The sequence below is a fragment of the Mugil cephalus genome, chromosome 20 (genome assembly GCF_022458985.1).
Source record: "Mugil cephalus isolate CIBA_MC_2020 chromosome 20, CIBA_Mcephalus_1.1, whole genome shotgun sequence".
Classification (NCBI taxonomy): domain Eukaryota; kingdom Metazoa; phylum Chordata; class Actinopteri; order Mugiliformes; family Mugilidae; genus Mugil; species Mugil cephalus.
The window spans coordinates 6,693,183-6,712,655 of NC_061789.1; the positions used below are offsets into that span (position 1 = coordinate 6,693,183).

Below are 19,473 nucleotides of genomic sequence, written 5' to 3' on the forward strand. Positions count from 1 at the left end.
GACAAAGACGTACAATCTGGCACAAAACAAGGAGGAACACATGGGGGAAATGGGGAACAGGTGGATGTAATCCTATATTGAGCAGCTGTGGCCCTGTGTACTGTAAATAGTGGATGTAATTAAATTGACCTGTTGTTTTTTAGAATGAAATGCTATTTTGAAAATGAAATTATGTTTGGCTCATAAATAGAGCCATGATTGTTTGAGTGGATTTGGATCATTTCTAAATCATCAAAACAGTAACATGACAGTGGGTGTAAAGAAGTGTTTTCACTGACTCCATTTACATGTGCAGAATAATAATCTGTGTGCTGTTAAATGACCCCCTGGTGACCTAAAGTTATGTGAAGTGAATTGATAACTGTAATAATCTGATAAAAGACACCAGGTCCTCATGGTGTTAAATAGCCACTTGAATAATATAAAAATCAAGAAATACAATTATACACTGATTATACGTGTGTATGTAAACACTAGTTAACAGTATCTTTCTCAGTCTTTGTCCTGAACTAACATAGGCTTCAATAGTTATGTGTGTAGTTGTCTATTAATTGAAAGCTTTTCAAGAAAACAGAGCTCTTTTCCCGAGATCATGAGATAAATAGAGGAAAACCTGAGGAAATGAGCTTGTTATTACGGGAAAACAAACAAAAATTTGTGAGTTCATGTCCGGTCAGGGCTTCTGTACATTTCAGAAAAAGAAGAAGTTAAAAAAAAAAAAGTATCAAATGCGCAGAGGAAGGGTAGAAAAATTCTAGATAAACAAATTCCTCTTCATTAGCTTTTTAAGTCTTGTGTGAAGTACATTTGAGAGAGTTGCTGTCACATCAAGAGCAGAAACGGAAAATCAGGAGGTGGTGCTGCTGTGTTGCCTCCTTGTGTCAACCACCCTGAACCTGGATGCTCTGCAAAACCTGCTTCGTCCAGGATGTCCAAATTCCTACCTAAGCTGTTTTTTGGTGAGTAGTGCGTTTAAATTTCCTTAAATTGTCTTTAATGTTGCAAAGTTTTTCATTTCAAATTTTATCACTTAGTTTATTGTGGATAGTGCATCAAAGCTTAGGTGTACACTGGTTTATTCTTATCAGTAAAACACAGTACAGTCAATGTTAGTGAGTCAAAATTTTGTTTAAGCAGGTTTGTCCCATTGACATCAGTGATTTATTTATTTATTTATTTATTTTTTTACAAGAGAGACCACGAAAATGAGATTTCTCCCCAAATGGCTTTTAAATCTATAGATTCATGTCTTTACAATCATCAGATTCTGGTAATTGTCAGTGTGAGAGGCTTTTTGGTAGGTAATGTTGTTGTACTGTGTGTTCATCACAAAAGCAGAATTAGTTTTCGTGCCAAAAATGTGCAAAAACTTATGAGAACTACTTCATGATACAATCTGCAGTTTATAATGTAATTTTGTTGCATGAATCAGGAGAGTGTTAAGATAATGACCAGATCCAACTATCACAGTACAATGAGAGAAAACTGGACTTTGGTCTTCAAGACTATAGCAATTCAGTAAACAGGTCAAATGATATTTGATTATAAAGTATAAAAAATCTCCTGAATCTCCCAAACATTGTATTGGTCTCTGTGTAATTAATGTATTATGGGAACCTGGAAAATGTGTTGAAAGAGATAGTATCTGTATCTCATATAATCTTTTTTGTTTTCTCTCTAGTTGGCTTTCTCTTCACCTCAACTTTATCCGCTGCAGGTCAGTGAATTCCTGTGTCCTACATGTGGTTGCTTTAATATTCACAAGCATCTTCATGGAAAGAGGAAGTGAAAATGGGTAGTCTACTCATACAAACTTGTGTGAATATCATAATTATCTTATGGGTTCTCAAGTTACGCCCAAAAATACATTTTGGAAAGTCACCAGGACTTTTCGCACTTGCACACCACATAATAATTAGTTATTCGTCAAGTTCAAGATGATGTTTGTGTCAGATGTAATCAAATTTGATAGATATATCACATTTATTAAAAAAAAAATAACAAAAAAAAAAACAATAAGGTTGCAGTTGTGGCATCTAGGGATGTCCTGATCGATGTGCTGCAGGTGGCCCCAGTTTGACTCCCACACTGAGCGGCTTTTACTGTGTGTCATTCCCCCCTCTCTGCCTCCCCATTTCCTGTCACAAAAATTATACTTGGACTGGGTACAACACCATTGGTCACTGAGGGTTAGGTAAAGACTGTGTTAGAGTGTGGTTCCTATCTTTCTTTGGCATGGAGTCACTCCAGTGGAGAAAACAGCAGAAGTGTGTGAATATGTTTATATGTCAGACGTATCAGGTTGTGTTCTGAGTAAAACATTAAAATATTATATGTAAATAATAGAAATATTGTATCTCCTCTGTGTTTCAGCTGCCCAGATCAGATTGGCTGGATCTGGCTCGGCTCGATGCTCTGGAAGAGTTGAAATCTACCACGATGGCTCCTGGGGAACAGTGTGTGATGACGGCTGGGACATACAGGATGCTAATGTTGTTTGTAGACAGTTGGGCTGTGGGCCAGCACAGAGCGCCCCGCAATCGGCCTCCTTTGGTCAAGGAACCGGGAATATCTGGCTCGATGATGTGTCCTGTTCAGGAACAGAGACTTCCATAACTCAGTGTGGGCATGGAGGGTTTGGCTCACATAACTGCGGACATAGTGAGGATGCTGGTGTTACCTGTGCTGGTAAGACATTTTTTCTTTTCAGCATTTTGTTGACTCATCTTGATAGGGAACATTCTTTGGGTACATACCTGGGAGTCAAGGTATGAGCTACCCTCTCCTTCGTACATTAGCTTTGACAGTGAACACGATCCAGATCAAGGAGAATACAAGGAAAACAAGAAAAACCTTTATCAGATTCTAGGGAAGGAAATTATGTCAATTTTTGATTGGATCATTGCTCGCCTTGCCCAGTTCTGAATATTGAAAGATCGGTATCAGGTTAGGGGGCAAAAAAACTTGATGGGGACATCCCTAGAGGCAATTTCTGCTCTTACAGAGGACCATGTTGGCTATAATGGCTATGGCAACCCATTCAATAGGTAAATGAAAACCGTGCTAAATAGATGTTTGTCATGTTTCTGCGTTCTGGTTGTTTCCTGTGACCTTGCTCGTTTCCTGCTTTATGTTGTAGTCAGTTTTTTGTTGGATTTAAGTTTTACCTCCTGTCTCTGTTCCCATCTCTGTGATTCTCTCTTGTCTCGGACCATTTGTCTTTGTCTGCATGTTCCCCTACCTTTTCCTTTGTTCTATGTCAAGTTGTCTGTGGTGCTTCGCCCCTGTTGTTGGCTTTTCTTCTGTGCTCTTATCTCTGTGCTGTAAATTCACCCCATGTGTGTGTTCCTGCTCAGTTTGTCATATTGTGGGATTTTGGATGTACCTGTTTTTGGGTCATGGTTTTTAATACCCTGCCTTTCCTGCAACACCTTGCATTTTGTTTCCTAGTTTGCCATAAAATTTTACTCTTTAGTTGATCCGCCTGCCTCTCTGGACTGTGTGTGTTGCATATGGATCCTCCACAACCAGGTCTTTCAATTGGCCCACTGTAAGGCAACAAAATGATCCGTTACGCTCTCAATGAAATCATGCATGTTCCTATTTTCTTCTCCATTCACAAGATGACCTACCATCTAGGTGTTCCTGGCAAATTAGATTTTGCAGAATTGTCGTTACATAATTAGACACCCTAACGATAATGTTAATTAAAATATGTTATGTATGATGAAAATACATCATTATACATGTTGTCTGCTTTGTTGCCAGGATCCATTCAGACTGCATCTCAGCCAATGCAATTCGGGTAAAGAAAAAAAAAAAAAAGATCATTTAAAGCCTCATTGAAATCAGCCCAGTGGTGCAGGCCACCAGTGCTGGATGGAACACGGATCGATTACTGATCGGACTATATTCATAGATAGATGGACACCATTGGTCACTAAGAGTTAGGTAAAAACTGTGGTAGAGTGTGGTTTCTATCTATCTTTGGTATGGTGTCACTCCAGTGGAGAAAAAAACAAGAGTAGACAAACAAAATACTACAATATGTTTATATGACGGATATGCCAGGTTGAGTTCTGAGTAATATATTAAAATATCATTTGTAAATAATAGAAATATTGTATCTTCTGTGTCTCTCAGCTCTCCAATTCAGATTGGCTGGATCTGGCTCGGCTCGATGCTCTGGAAGAGTTGAAATCTACCACGATGGCTCCTGGGGAACAGTGTGTGATGACGGCTGGGACATACAGGATGCTAATGTTGTTTGTAGACAGTTGGGCTGTGGGCCAGCACAGAGCGCCCCGCAATCGGCCTCCTTTGGTCAAGGAACCGGGAATATCTGGCTCGATGATGTGTCCTGTTCAGGAACAGAGACTTCCATAACTCAGTGTGGGCATGGAGGGTTTGGCTCACATAACTGTGGACATAGTGAGGATGCTGGTGTTACCTGTGCTGGTAAGACACATTTTCTTTTCAACATTTTGTTGACTCATCTTGATAGGGAACATTCTTTTAATTGCAGGATGTTGCCCTGAGTAGGCGGTCTTGATTTGATAAGCGAAGGTTGCAGAGTTTATTGGGTTGGATGACAAGAACATTTCTGTCATAGAGAACAAATTTTCAACATCTTTTCAAATGTGGGGTCTTCTTGAGCCAAGGTATGAGCTACCTTCTCCTTGCTACATTAGGTTTGACAGTGAACACAATCCAGATCGAGGAGAATACAAGGAAAACAAGAAAAACCTTTATCAGTCTCTAGGGAAGGAAATTATGTCAATTTTTGATTGGATCGTTGCTTGTCTTGCTCAGTTCTGAATATTGAAAGATCGATATCAGGTTAGGGGGCAAAAAAACTTGATGGGGACATCCCTAGAGGCAACTTCTGCTCTTACAGAGGACCATGTTGGCTATAATGGCTATGGTAACCCATTCAATAGGTAAATAAAAAACTGTTCTAAATAGACATTTGTCATGTTTCTGCGTTCTGGTTGTTTCCTGTGACCTTGCTCGTTTCCTGCTTTATTTTGCAGTCAGTTTTCTTGTTGGATTTAAGTTTTACCTCCTGTCTCTGTTCCCATCTCTGTGATTCTCTCTTGTCTCGGGCCATTTGTCTTTGTCTCCATATAACCCTATCTTTTCCTTTGTTCTATGTCAAGTTGTCTGTGGTGCTTTGCCCCTGTTGTTGCCTTTTCTTCTTTGCTGTTATCTCTGTGCTGTAAATTCATCCCTATGTGTGTGTTCCTGCTCAGTTTGTCGTATTCTTGGATTTCGGATTATACCTGTTTTTGGGTCATGGTTTTTAATACCCTGCTTTTCCTGCAACGCCTTGCATTTTGTTTCCTAGGTTGCCATTAAATTTTACTCTTGAGTTGTTCTGCCTGCCTCTCTGGACTGTGTGTGTTGCATATGGATCCTGCACAACCACTTCTTTCGTTTTGCCCACTTCAAGGCAACAAAATGATCCATTACCCTCTCAATCAAATCATGCATGTTCTTATTTTCTTCTCCATGGACAAGATGACCTACCATCCAGGTGTTCCTGGCAAATTAGATTTTGCAGAATTGTCATTACATAATTGACACTCTAACGATAATGTTAATTAAAATATGTTATGTATGATGAAAATACATCATTATACATGTTGTCTGCTTTGTTGCCAGGATCCATTCAGACTGCATCTCAGCCAATGCAATTCGGGGAAAGAAAAAAATAAAAGATCATTTGAAGCCTCATTGAAATCAGCCCAGTGGTGCAGGCCACCAGTGCTGGATGGTACACAGATCGATTACTGATCGGACTATATTCATAGATAGATAGATAGATAGGACACCATTGGTCACTAAGAGTTAGGTAAAAACTGTGGTAGAGTGTGGTTTCCATCTTTCTTTCTTTGGCATGGTGTCACTCCAGTGAAGAAAAAAACAAAAGAGTAGACAAAGAAAATACTATAATACGTTTATATGTCGGATATGTCAAGTTGTGTTCTGAGTAATATATTAAAATATAATTAGTAAAATATAGAAATATTGTATCTTCTGTGTCTCTCAGCTCTCGAATTCAGATTGGCTGGATCTGGCTCGACTCGATGCTCTGGAAGAGTTGAAATCTACCATGATGGCTCCTGGGGAACAGTGTGTGATGACGGCTGGGACATACAGGATGCTAATGTTGTTTGTAGACAGTTGGGCTGTGGGCCAGCACAGAGCGCCACGCAATCGGCCTCCTTTGGCCAAGGAACTGGAAATATCTGGCTCGATGATGTGGCCTGTTCAGGATCAGAGACTTTCATAACTCAGTGTGGGCATAGAGGCTTTGGCTCACATAACTGCGGACATAGTGAGGATGCCGGTGTCATCTGTGATGGTAAGACGCTTTTTCTTTTCAGCAATTTGTTGACACATCTTAATAGAGAGCCTACTCAGGCAAAATTACTTAGTGCCCAAAACAATTGGGTTTAGTATGGCTGATTGTAGAAGCTAGGCCATCAGACACAGCACTGCATCTCTCTGATTCTTGATCAAATTATACCAGTATTGACTGGAGGTATATTTTGACTTATGGCTGTTGTGCCATTGAGCTCAGATCAGCACGTCATGGCAGAATGTGACAGCCACGTCTGGCTCCAAAGGAGAGTCAATCCCCACAGAGACCCTTATTACAAAGTCCAACTTCACAGTGAAAATACATATGATGGTTTCAAAAATAAACTGTAATGCAGAGTGGTGCTACTTGCCAGAGTCTAATGCTGTGTTCATTTAACTTGGAGGTCGGAAGTCAGAGCTAGGAATGACGTCACACAAACTGTAAATTGAACAGAAAACTTCAATCAGCTAATGTTTTACTAGAATGATTTGCAGTGATGAAATCTACAAAACCACATGAGACAAAATAAAAAAAAAAAAAAAAAATTCAACTCCGACGTACAAATCCAAATTGAAATTTACCACGGCATTTATGTAAGGCCTTCCTGTCTCCATCCACTGACTCAACAACTTAATGAAACCTTATTTTTCAGTCATTCTCCCAAAGCCCACCATCTCCATGAATCCTGTTGGTAAAGTTACCTGGGGTCAGGACATAAGCATCACTTGTTCAGTCTCAACTCAGCATCTAGGAGGAACATTCATCCTGCAGAAGACCACAGGCTCATTCAGAACGACCAAAACATCTAGTGCCAACTCTGCTACCTTCAGTATCCCTAATGTCAACTTTAATAATGAGGGATCATACCAGTGTCAATATCAGAAAAGAGTTTCAGATCGAGACTTCAGCTCCCCACAGAGTGATTCTGTCACACTCTCAGTTACTGGTAAGGAGAAATATGTACTTTCTAATCTTGACTTCTCTTTAACTTCTGTGGGATTGTGAAACAACTGGAAGAAGCTAACATGCAACAATACACTGAAGCGAAAAGGCAAATTTATCTATGACTTTTTGTTGTGTTATTTTATTCAGTGGTCCTCCCAAAGCCCACCATCTCCATGAATCCTGTTGGTAAATTTACCTGGGGTCAGGACCTCAGCATCACATGTTCAATCTCAACTCAGCATTTAGGAGGAACATTCATCCTGCAGAAAACCACAGGCTCATTCAGAACGACCAAAACATCTAGTGCCAACTCTGCTACCTTCAGTATCCCTAATGTCAACTTTAATAATGAGGGATCGTACCAGTGTCAATATCAGAAAAGAGTTTCAGATCGAGACTTCAGCTCCCCACAGAGTGATTCTGTCACACTCTCAGTTACTGGTAAGGAGAAATATGTACTTTCTAATCTTGACTTCTCTTTAACTTCTGTGGGATTGTGAAACAACTGGAAGAAGCTAACATGCAACAATACACTGAAGCGAAAAGGCAAATTTATCTATGACTTTTTGTTGTGTTGTTTTATTCAGTGGTCCTCCCAAAGCCCACCATCTCCATGAATCCTGTTGGTAAATTTACCTGGGGTCAGGACCTCAGCATCACTTGTTCAATCTCAACTCAGCATCTAGGAGGAACATTCACTCTGCAGAAGACCACAGGCTCATACAGAAAATCTAAGACATCTAGTGCCAACTCTGCTACCTTCAGCATCCCTAATGTCAACTTTAATAATGAGGGATCGTACCAGTGTCAATATCAGACCAGAGTTTCAGATCGAGATTTCAGCTCCCCACAGAGTGACTCTGTCACACTCTCCGTTATTGGTAAGGAGAAATATGGAGTTTCAAATCTTGACCTCTCTTCAACTTCTATGGGAATGTGAAACAATTGGAAGAAGCTAACATACATAAATACACTTTAGCCAAATGGCAAATTTATTCACGACTTTATGTTGTGTTGTTCTATTCAGTGGTCCTCCCAAAACCCATCCTCTCCATTAATCCTGTTGGTAAAGTTACCTGGGGTCAGGACATCAGCATCACTTGTCAAATCTCAACTCAGCATTTAGGAGGAACATTCATCCTGCAAAAAACCACAGGCTCATACAGACAGACCAGGACATCTAGTACCAACTCTGCTACCATCAGTATCTCTAATGTCAACTTTGACAATGAGGGATTGTACCAGTGTCAATATCTGACAAGAGTTTCAGGTCGAGATTTCAGCTCCCCACAGAGTGAGTCCGTCACACTCTCAGTTATTGGTAAGGAGAAATATACAGTTTCTAATCTTGACTTCTCTTTAACCTCCATGGGATTGTGAAACAATTGGAAGAAGCTAACATACATTAATACACTTTAGCCAAAAGGCAAATTAATCCATGACTTTATGTTGTGTTGTTTTATTCAGTGGTCCTCCCAAAACCCATCATCTCCATGAGTCCTGTTGGTAAAGTTACCTGGGGTCAGGACCTCAGCATCACTTGTTCAGTCTCAACTAGGCATTTAGGAGGAACATTTATCCTGCAGAAAACCACAGGCTCATTCAGAAGGACCCAAACATCTAGTGCCAACTCTGCTACCTTCAGTATCTCTAATGTCAACTTTAATAATGAGGGTTCGTACCAGTGTCAATATCAGACCAGAGTTTCAGGTCGAGACTTCAGCTCCCCACAGAGTGACTCTGTCACACTCTCAGTTATTGGTAAGGAGAAATATGGAGTTTCTAATCTTGACTTATCTTCCACTTCTATGGGATTGTGAAACAATTGAAAGAAGCTAACATGCATGAATACACTTTATCCAAATTCAAATTTATCTATGACTTTATGTTGTGTTGTTTTATTTAGTGGTCCTCCCAAAACCCATCATCTCCATGAATCCTGTTGGTAAAGTTACCTGGGGTCAGGACCTCAGCATCACTTGTTCAGTATCAACTCAGCATTTAGGAGGAACATTCATCCTGCAGAAAACCACAGGCTCATTCAGAATGGCCCAAACATCTAATGCCAATTCTGCTACCTTCAGTATCCCTACTGTCAACTTTAATAACGAGGGATTGTACCAGTGTCAATATCAGACCAGAGTTTCAGGTCGAGACTTCAGCTCCCCACAGAGCGACTTTGTCACACTCTCAGTTATTGGTAAGGAGAAATATGGAGTTTTTAATCTTGACTTCTCTTTAACTTCTATGGAACTGTTGAACAACTGAAAGACGCTTACACACTTAAACCAAAAGGCAAGTTTATCTATGACTTTATTTTGTGTTGTTCTATCAGTCATTCTCCCAAAGCCTGAAATCTCCATGAATCCTGGTCGTGAGGTTATGTGGTGTCAGGACCATAATACTTGTTCAGTCTTAATTCAACATTTAGGAGGAACATGCACTCTGCTTATCTTGGGCTCCTTAAGAAAAATCCAAACATCTAGTACATACTCTGCTCCCTTCAGTAGCCCCAATGTTAACTTTCATAATGAAGGATCGTACCAGTGTCAATATCAGACCAGAGTTTCAGGTCGAGATTTCAGCTCCCCACAGAGTGACTCTATCACACTCTCAGTTACATGTACGTAAGAAATACAATTGCCTTTCTTTTTAATTGAGTTAAAAAGTTGTTGCATCATCTGAAATTTAAATGACGATTTATACCTCTACTCAAAGGATTCTACACTGAACTTGTGTTGTTTGATTCAGTGGTCCTCCCAAAACCCACCATCTCCATGAATCCTGTTGGTAAAGTTACCTGGGGTCAGGACATAAGCATCACTTGTTCAGTCTCAACTCAGCATCTAGGAGGAACATTCATCCTGCAGAAGACCACAGGCTCATTCAGAACGACCAAAACATCTAGTGCCAACTCTGCTACCTTCAGTATCCCTAATGTCAACTTTAATAATGAGGGATTGTACCAGTGTCAATATCAGACCAGAGTTTCAGGTCGAGACTTCAGCTCCCCACAGAGTGACTCTGTCACACTCTCAGTTATTGGTAAGGAGAAATATGGAGTTTCAAATCTTGACCTCTCTTCAACTTCTATGGGAATGTGAAACAATTGGAAGAAGCTAACATACATAAATACACTTTAGCCAAAAGGCAAATTTATTCACGACTTTTTGTTGTGTTGTTCTACTCAGTGGTCCTCCCAAAACCCATCCTCTTCATTAATCCTGTTGGTAAAGTTACCTGGGGTCAGGACATCAGCATCACTTGTCAAATCTCAACTCAGCATTTAGGAGGAACATTCATCCTGCAAAAAACCACAGGCTCATACAGACAGACCAGGACATCTAGTGCCAACTCTGCTACCTTCAGTATCTCTAATGTCAACTTTGACAATGAGGGATTGTACCAGTGTCAATATCTGACAAGAGTTTCAGGTCGAGATTTCAGCTCCCCACAGAGTGAGTCCGTCACACTCTCAGTTATTGGTAAGGAGAAATATACAGTTTCTAATCTTGACTTCTCTTTAACCTCTATGGGATTGTGAAACATTTGGAAGAAGCTAACATGCATTAATACACTTTAGCCAAAAGGCAAATTAATCCATGACTTTATGTTGTGTTGTTTTATTCAGTGGTCCTCCCAAAACCCATCATCTCCATGAGTCCTGTTGGTAAAGTTACCTGGGGTCAGGCCATCAGCATCACTTGTTCAATCTCAACTCAGCATCTAGGAGGAACATTCATCCTGCAGAAAACCACAGGCTCATTCAGAATGGCCCAAACATCTAATGCCAACTCTGCTACCTTGAGTATCCCTACTGTCAACTTTAATAACGAGGGATTGTACCAGTGTCAATATCAGACCAGAGTTTCAGGTCGAGACTTCAGCTCCCCACAGAGCGACTTTGTCACACTCTCAGTTATTGGTAAGGAGAAATATGGAGTTTTTAATCTTGACTTCTCTTTAACTTCTATGGAACTGTTGAACAACTGAAAGACGCTTACACACTTAAACCAAAAGGCAAGTTTATCTATGACTTTATTTTGTGTTGTTCTATCAGTCATTCTCCCAAAGCCTGAAATCACCATGAATCCTGGTCGTGAGGTTATGTGGTGTCAGGACCATAATACTTGTTCAGTCTTAATTCAACACTTAGGAGGAACATGCACTCTGCTTATCTTGGGCTCCTTAAGAAAAATCCAAACATCTAGTACATACTCTGCTCCCTTCAGTAGCCCCAATGTTACAGTAACTCTCATGATGAAGGATCGTACCAGTGTCAATATCAGACCAGAGTTTCAGATCGAGATTTCAGCTCCCCACAGAGTGACTCTATCACACTCTCAGTTACATGTACGTAAGAAATACAATTGCCTTTCTTTTTAATTGAGTTAAATAGTTGTTTCATCATCTGAAATTTAAATGACGATTTATACCTTAGTATAGTAGTAGATAGTACCTTCTCAGTTACTGTTTTTTTTTCCAACTTAACTGATTCATCTTAATCCAGTTTTTCTTTCCTCCCAGTGCCACTGCAGCCACCCAGCATCTACCTGATGTCTGCTAACCAAGAGCCGGTCCAGGGTCTTGAGAGTGCAGAGGTCACCAGGGGTCACAGCTTTACCTTAACCTGCTCCATTTCCTCCCACTATCCTGGAGGGTTTTTCTCTCTTATCCTCTCTGGCTCCAACATCACCAGGACCCAGCCAGTGATCAACAACTCAGCCTCCTTTAGTTTCCCTGAAGCTGAGTATGAGCACCAGGGTGACTACAGCTGTGTTTACGAAGTCACACTGTCCTCCAGGAAATTCACTTCCAACATGACGGCGATGGTGAACATCACCATTAAAAGTAAGAAGACTAAATTTAAGACTAAGATTACACGATATCTTTGCGACTATTTGGACGGCAGTAATATCTTGTCATCTGTACACATTCAATTCTACACATGCTTTTATGATACATAATTTATCTGTACCCAACATCTTGATCAATCCCTGTTAATTAATATCTGCATGACCCAAAACTAACTTCCTGCTTTGATCAAATACTAAATCAAATACAATTTGACTGTTCTGAACTTTTGACAATCAGACCATTTTTCTCTTAGTGCAGTTAATGATGCTGATCTCCTCACTCACTGCACCTCCGTTGCTGCTCCTGCTGCTCCTGATGGCCTGTCTGTTCCACAAGAGAAGACGTCAAGCCCTGACGCTAGAAAACCCCGACCAAACCGAAAGTTAGTGCTAATCAGGATGATTGTACATTACAAGAAATGATAAACTTCTTTTCACATAGGTACTTGACTTTCTGATGCTTTCCTTGCAGTGACTTGCCACAACAATGGCACCGTCAATAACGTTGAGGAGGACTATGAAAAGGTGGACACTGATATGAGATATGAGCAAGGAAACGTGTGTGATGATGATTATGATCATGGGAAGAGTGAAGATAGCGACGACAAAGAACCTGATGACAAAGAACCCGATTACAAAGAGCCCGATGACAAAGAACCCAATGACAAAGGGGGCAATTACTATGTTGGCACATGTCCTGAGGACATTTATTCTGCTATAGATGATGAAATGGAGGAAGAGGCAGCTGTTGACGATAGCATCTATATGAATTTTGAGCAACCGCCCTGTGATGACAATCTGGATATTTATGGAGAGCAGGAAGACATTTATCAAAACATTTAGATTTCCACTTGCCAACAACATTACTAGTTTCCATCTATATAGGATACAACCAACATATTCACTGCATGTTCATGAGTTTGTCAAGGGGCAGATGATGGCAGTTAACCAAATGCAAAGTGTTGAATGTAATGTTGTTGGCATGTGGTCAGTTCTTACATAGAACTTGCTCCAGTCACATTGAGTTTTGTTTCTCTGCAGATGATAGCGAACAGTTTTTCGTTCTTTACAGTACTGTTTTTTGTTTTGTTTGCTTGTTTTTTTGTAGTGTAAATACCGTAACTTAGGTCTGTGTTATTATAGGTTTTAAGTATCTTTTTTTTTAATGAAAATACTGGAAAATGTCAGAGTGTGTGTATTTAAAACCACATTGGAGTAATTAGCCAGATGTTATTTACTATATACTCATCCCATCCAGTATTGGACTCAGATTTACCTTAATGCTTTATGTTTTTGCTAGAGATGATATTTAGCTTTAGCTTGATGCTACAGCAATTTTTGCACCGTAGATCTTTAGCAGTTATTTGCAGTTTGTCTATCTGTTTATATTGTACTATTTACATTTCTTGTATGTGGACATTCATGAACTATCTATTCCAATAAAGGTTCAGTGAAAGTAGTCGACTCATTTAAATCCAGTGTTGTAATGATAGTACAGCCAAACCACTGAGAGCAGTATAAATATGAGTCACAGGGATATCTGCAAACAGGAGGATGTCATCTGCGTATGAGTCCAACAACGCATCAACCAATCATGCATGTTTGCTTCACATGCTGTTACTTATACAGTCAATGACCTTTCAAAGCTGTTGCACTTTTAATGCCCCATTCCTGCAAGAGTTTACTTCAGCGGTTTCTCAACAGTGTGGGAAAGTGGAAGTGACAAGCAAAAATGGATGTGGACAGAACCATAGGAGAAGGAACTTTGATAATTTGGAGTAACAAGATTATTGTGTGACATTTGTGGTCCGTTTACATGAGAGATCCTGTCATCTACCTTAACTGGTTTTCAGTGTGTTAAACATACTCTATTTTGTTTGAGTCTCTATGTGAGTGTCAAAAATGCAAATGGTTCACAGAGTATACATATCTTTTCAGGGTGACAGGGTAGGGATAGGGTTAGAGTTAGAGGTAGGGATAGGGTTAGGGTTAGGGTTAGGGCTACAGGTAATTCCGGTGTAGTGATTTATGTTTTCAAGGTCATTTTACATTAATTAAGCATTTTAATGTTATGTCTTAACACTTACTTTCACATAAGATTTGTAATGGTATCTATCTAAGTTGTGCAAAACCGAACAGATCTTAAATCTTTAAAAGTTGTGGCAATAAGTCTGAACCCACATCAAACATCTTTTATACTGTCACAGAAACCTGAAAATGACCAAGTGTGATGGGTTAGACAGAGTTTGACGAGTTAGAAACATTTCAAAACATATGTGAGCTCATATTTAAGATTCCGCAAGCCTAAGATTGTTTGACATTCTTAAATTGGGCAATTGCTCCACAATTAAGTCCACTCTGATGAGAAGTGGTTGTCTATTCCTCGGAGACATGCCATGGGTCTGCAACTTTATGGAGAAGGACTTATATTGCAGCAGGATACCTAGCCCAAGAATACCATGATAGAAATATCTTCATGACTGTGAATTTTTCAGACTTATGAGCCATACTGGTGGAATGCTGGGATAAATACAGTAACAAATACCAATGAGTAATTATGTCTCAGTGGTCCACCCCTGGAGCCTGGATCCCACTGTTTTTAATGTATTTAATCTATTTAAAGGCATTTAAATCTTTGTAAACTCACTGATATTCATTTGGACAGCCATTTTTACGATTTAGTGTTATTTTAGACCCCTTTTTCCTTTTATAGTTTTAGCCGCCAAAAAAGTGATTACATTATTTTTCAACTTTTAACTATTACATTTGGTCAGAATGCAACTGTGATAGAATTATTTCCTGTAATTTCACATAAAGTGCAATGAACACAGGCGTTCAAAAGCAGTATTATAACTAAACTAAAACAAAAGGGAAAAATCTGGCATTGTCCTTATTTATAGGTCATTGTGCTATAATGTTACTTGTTCGTGTCATCTGTAAGTTCAGTAATTCAGACTACTGTCTATTGGTTATGGTAAATGGGCTTGTTTTTATATAGTGCTTTTCTACCATTTGGTACATAAAGCACCTTATAGTCACAGACACATCTACCCATTCACTCACACAAGCGCACACATATTCACACACCAGTGCCACGCAATGGGAGCAAATGGAGGTCTTGCTCAAGGACACTTTAGCATGTGGCACATTCCAGGGATTGAACCGTTAACCATTCTACCTACTGAGCCATAGTCACCCCAATTGTCCCCCACAAACACCAAATCATCATCACAGTCATGTTCTGGCCCCTTCTAATCAGACTTTAATGCAAAACCATCAACCAATATTGCATATACATCCATAATTATTATAAAGACTAATTAAGGAATACGTATTTTTACACATGCATATCCTGAATTAGATGTGTAACTCAAAAAAAAAATTTTTTACACCTATTTTGAACTTTATTCAAATACAAATACAGATACAAATACCAAAACTGGATGGTTTGCACACCCCGAAGTTGTAGTTGATTCTACAAACAGGGTGGGTAACACATTGTGGTAACAAACCACACTTACTGTGCCTCCGCACACATATTAGCCTCATCGGACGTAAGTGAGAGTTGTCATTTCTAAGAAAGTGGAAGTCATCAACAAAATTATATGTACTGCTAAAAAATGTAGTTTTCACACCCTAAAAAAACAGCAACTAAAGACACTAACTAAAGACTCTTAACCACACTCACAAGGCTGTCCCATGAAGCTAATGCCCTAGGTGCAAAACAAGTTTCCAGCATGCCATGTTTTAGCTGACACAACTATGTAAATGTGCGCTTTTTCAAAGCCATTGAAGTCTGTGGTCAAACAAGTCGAATAAGCGCCCATGTTGTCGATTAGAAGCCAGTCCCCCACTTGTAACTCGGGCATCCAGCAGCCATCGGAGACTTTGTCGAAGCTGTTGCAGGTTGGACCCCAGATAACAGAGCGGTACTTTGGCTCGCTGTCAACCACAGCCTGAGTAGGACACAAACACTCCAATAGAAAATCCAATATTTAGCTCCTATTTTTCTCTGCTCAAAAGGTAAAGCATACATTCATAATCCAACTAATAATATCATTATTCAACAATTCCACATTTTCATTAGTTCTTTGTCAGTTCATCATTAAAGGTTTATATAAGCTCCACAGCATCGTCGATTAGTTGCGTTCATATGTGCCTGTGAATATTGATATTTACCTTGTGAAGATATGGTTCAACGCTGCTGTGAGCAGGATCGTTGACGAGGCAATTCAAGGAGCCATACACTCCATCATTAATGTAGTACATCATCACTCTGTCAGGGTGGTTTTCCTCATCATCTGGAAAACACACAAGTAATGACAGAAGTCACACTCTAAAGACTGCACTTGAAGTAATGCAATGTTTTGCATGAATCTCACTGAGTTTCTGCTTTAGTCATGACAGTGTACTTTTCTGGATTACATCAACTTAAAATTACACGCTTTTTGATTAATCTACTATTCTTATTCAAGACAAAGTATGTGAAGTAAGTTTCATTAGGTTTTGTTTTCTTGATTTTTTTCAGAAACACAATTGGAGAAAAAACCGTCCAAGCACTAACTGCAGTGTTCGTCCATGTCGTCAACTCTTTTGGCGATGACATTGACTGCCAGTGTGAAGGCTGATTCCATGTAGTACCGGCCTGGTTCTGCTATAATCGTCACCCCGCTGTCAGGTGGAAAAAATTTATCCAGTGATTCATTAATGACATCTGAAAACTAGGACAGAAAACATACAATTATACCCCAGATATTTCACATCTACTAGCATTAATCAGTATTATTATTTCACTTTAATACAAACTGCAGTCTGTAGCAGCCACCATAAAATCAAGAAACTCATAGAACTGCTACGGAAGAAAAGGACCAACTATCCGTATACTATTTTAACCGCATCATAATGTGCCTTATTTTACCTCCTCAAATTTCACATGAAAGTCCTCTCTTGCAAAGAACCCTCCACCAATATCCAAGAGGCTCATCTGGAAGCCTGCTGAATTCTGAAAAACACAGAAGTACCGATTTCTAGAAAAGACACCTTACATAAATGATTTAAAGAAGAAACAGTAACAGTTACAAAAACAATTCACTGATTATAACACATGTCATAGTATCTCGTTAAAATGTAGCACCGCGATATCTGACAATCAGTCAACCGAGCCATTAAATACCTCATTCATTTAGTTGACACTGTAACCGGGGTATCACTACCGACTCTGTGACAATGACTCACCGCTACATCGAAGACATTTCGGGCATCTGCTATAGCTCGCTTGAAGGCCAAACTTCCAGTGCACCCGCTGCCTACATGGAAGCTGACTCCAATCACCTCCAACTCCAGCTTTCTAGCATGTTCCAGCAGCCCACCAACGGAAACCAGTCTGGCTCCAAACTTTGAGCTGAGTCTTACCAGTGACTCGGAGTCATCCACTGCAATGCGTAGCACCAGTCTGAGAAGTTATTCAAAATAGTATTAATCAGGACTCTAAAGAGGAGCTGCAATACATAGAAAATGGAAGCAAAAACATACTTGGCTTGGGCGTGATGACGAGAGATTTTTACAAGTTCATCTTTGCTGTCAAACGTCATTAAATCAACTCCATGAGTGCAGGCGTAGCGGATGTGGGACAGTGGTTTAGCTGGATGTGCATAAATGATCCTGTTAGGTGTCACTCCATGGGACAGAACCAGCTCAATCTCAGCCTTGGTTGGACAAAATGTGTTTTGAATGAGTCACTGAGAGTGAAAACATCCAGCCAATCTTATTTTGTCTCCATCTGTACCTTGCTGGCACAGTCAAAACCTGTGTCTAGAGCACTCAGCATCCTGATAACTGCTGGTGTGTTGTTGCACTTTACTGCATAGAAAGGCTTGACCCGAGGTAAGTTGGAAATCCAGCGGAGGTGCCTCTCTACAATACTGTCAAGGTTTGCCACGTAGAACAGCTCTTCATTGCTCTGAATGGATACAATACAAGGGACATTTTATTTAGAAAAAAAAATCAAAAAACTAAAATCGATACTTAAGTGATGTCTCTGATACTCACTGCTGAGCCAAGCTCTTCTATTTTACTGTCTATGAAATCTCTGACGGTCTTTCCATCGTCTAGAATTTCAATGTCATCAGAGGACAAAACATGCATGACTGATCCATTTGGAGTTAGTTGGGCTGCACGGGATAGTAAGTACACACAGGTTCAGGTTAACACAACAGGTGATAATTCTTGTTGTGTGATTGTAATGTAAAAATGAAACACACTATAAATCATCTTTACCTTTTTGTATCAGCCATTTGTTTAAAATTTAACCATGAACACATCAACAAATATCCGAAATTATTAATCATTTGTTTTGTCTTACCGTGGTTTGTTGTGTTGTTGTCATCCATTCTGGCCAACCCTGTGTCTTAACAGCGTGTTAAGGATAAAAAATCCAGTTTATAGTAAGCACTCACAGAAGTGCAACAAGGCAGACAGCAGCAGGTGTAGCTCGCAGACATGCAAATACAATGAAATGAACCTGTTCTTCTCAATCACTTCTTAATCACATATAATTACAACATAACATAACAATATAATTTTTAAACATTTAATTCTTGACCCGGACCATACTATGAAGGTACTGAATATGAACAGTATATAAGTGTTAAACAATGTCTTACCTACGAACACAAAGACGTGTCACCTCTTCTTCTGACAAGCCTCTGTGAGCATTTAGAAACTGACTAAACAAATTCAATATCCTTGGACACACCTAACCAACCTGGCAGCTAAGGCAGGCTGAGACAAGAATGTGACTAGAGACAAGCTTGTGACAAGACCAGAAAGATAGATAATGGCACATACATTCAGCATCTGCCAGCATCTGAGCAACTCAACCAACCACTAAACAAGTGGAATCAGTGGAAACGTTTTAAAAGGTGTGGGACCCACTGAGGAAATCTAAGGCCACGGGTTACCAATGGACCAATACCTTAAAATGCTTTGTTTCCTTTTTTTTTTTTTTTTTTTCAAAAAAACTCTTCATGTGGATGTGACTAATACATAATGAAACATCGGAGCACATTACAGTTTTCTACTTTGAAAGACATTGCCTCTGTGGGATAGCCATTTCCATCTGTGTACTTTTTGGTTTTTCAGGTTTGGTTTTAGACTCTAAAATAAATGAAAAATGCTGAACAAGTAAATTTACCTTTCGTACTTTAATATATGACTACTAAACTAAACTAAACAAGAAAACAGGTATTGTTTGATTTGCATAAAATCAGTTTTATGCAAATCAAAGAAGTTTTTATTTCCTGTAGT

The 19,473-nt window shown here is 39.5% G+C and overlaps 2 protein-coding genes across 2 annotated transcripts in view; one reads left to right on the top strand and one right to left on the bottom strand.

Moving 5' to 3' along the window:
• The window catches only part of LOC124997828, a 47,820-nt gene extending 34,199 nt beyond the window's left edge, over window positions 1-13,621 (top strand). The window contains exons 33-49 of the mRNA XM_047571837.1: window positions 815-959; window positions 1,682-1,717; window positions 2,374-2,688; window positions 4,144-4,458; window positions 6,053-6,367; window positions 7,020-7,313; window positions 7,460-7,753; window positions 7,900-8,193; window positions 8,340-8,633; window positions 8,780-9,073; window positions 9,219-9,512; window positions 10,064-10,357; window positions 10,504-10,797; window positions 10,944-11,237; window positions 11,840-12,163; window positions 12,423-12,551; window positions 12,641-13,621. Coding sequence (XP_047427793.1) covers window positions 815-959; window positions 1,682-1,717; window positions 2,374-2,688; window positions 4,144-4,458; window positions 6,053-6,367; window positions 7,020-7,313; window positions 7,460-7,753; window positions 7,900-8,193; window positions 8,340-8,633; window positions 8,780-9,073; window positions 9,219-9,512; window positions 10,064-10,357; window positions 10,504-10,797; window positions 10,944-11,237; window positions 11,840-12,163; window positions 12,423-12,551; window positions 12,641-13,011 — 4,596 coding nt within the window. The 3' untranslated portion in view covers window positions 13,012-13,621. The remainder of the gene's footprint in view (window positions 1-814; window positions 960-1,681; window positions 1,718-2,373; window positions 2,689-4,143; window positions 4,459-6,052; window positions 6,368-7,019; window positions 7,314-7,459; window positions 7,754-7,899; window positions 8,194-8,339; window positions 8,634-8,779; window positions 9,074-9,218; window positions 9,513-10,063; window positions 10,358-10,503; window positions 10,798-10,943; window positions 11,238-11,839; window positions 12,164-12,422; window positions 12,552-12,640) is intronic.
• Window positions 13,622-15,419: 1,798 nt separating this feature from the next.
• Window positions 15,420-18,877, bottom strand: LOC124998139 (ornithine decarboxylase-like). The gene is made up of 10 exons (XM_047572347.1): window positions 18,831-18,877; window positions 18,530-18,574; window positions 18,217-18,338; window positions 17,954-18,127; window positions 17,701-17,873; window positions 17,404-17,620; window positions 17,087-17,170; window positions 16,733-16,889; window positions 16,348-16,469; window positions 15,420-16,124 (listed from the first exon to the last, which is right to left on the bottom strand). The coding sequence occupies exons 2-10, from the start codon at window positions 18,555-18,557 to the stop codon at window positions 15,882-15,884; spliced, it is 1,320 nt and encodes a 439-aa protein (XP_047428303.1). The 5' UTR covers window positions 18,558-18,574; window positions 18,831-18,877; the 3' UTR covers window positions 15,420-15,881.
• Between the last annotated feature and the right edge of the window lie 596 nt (window positions 18,878-19,473).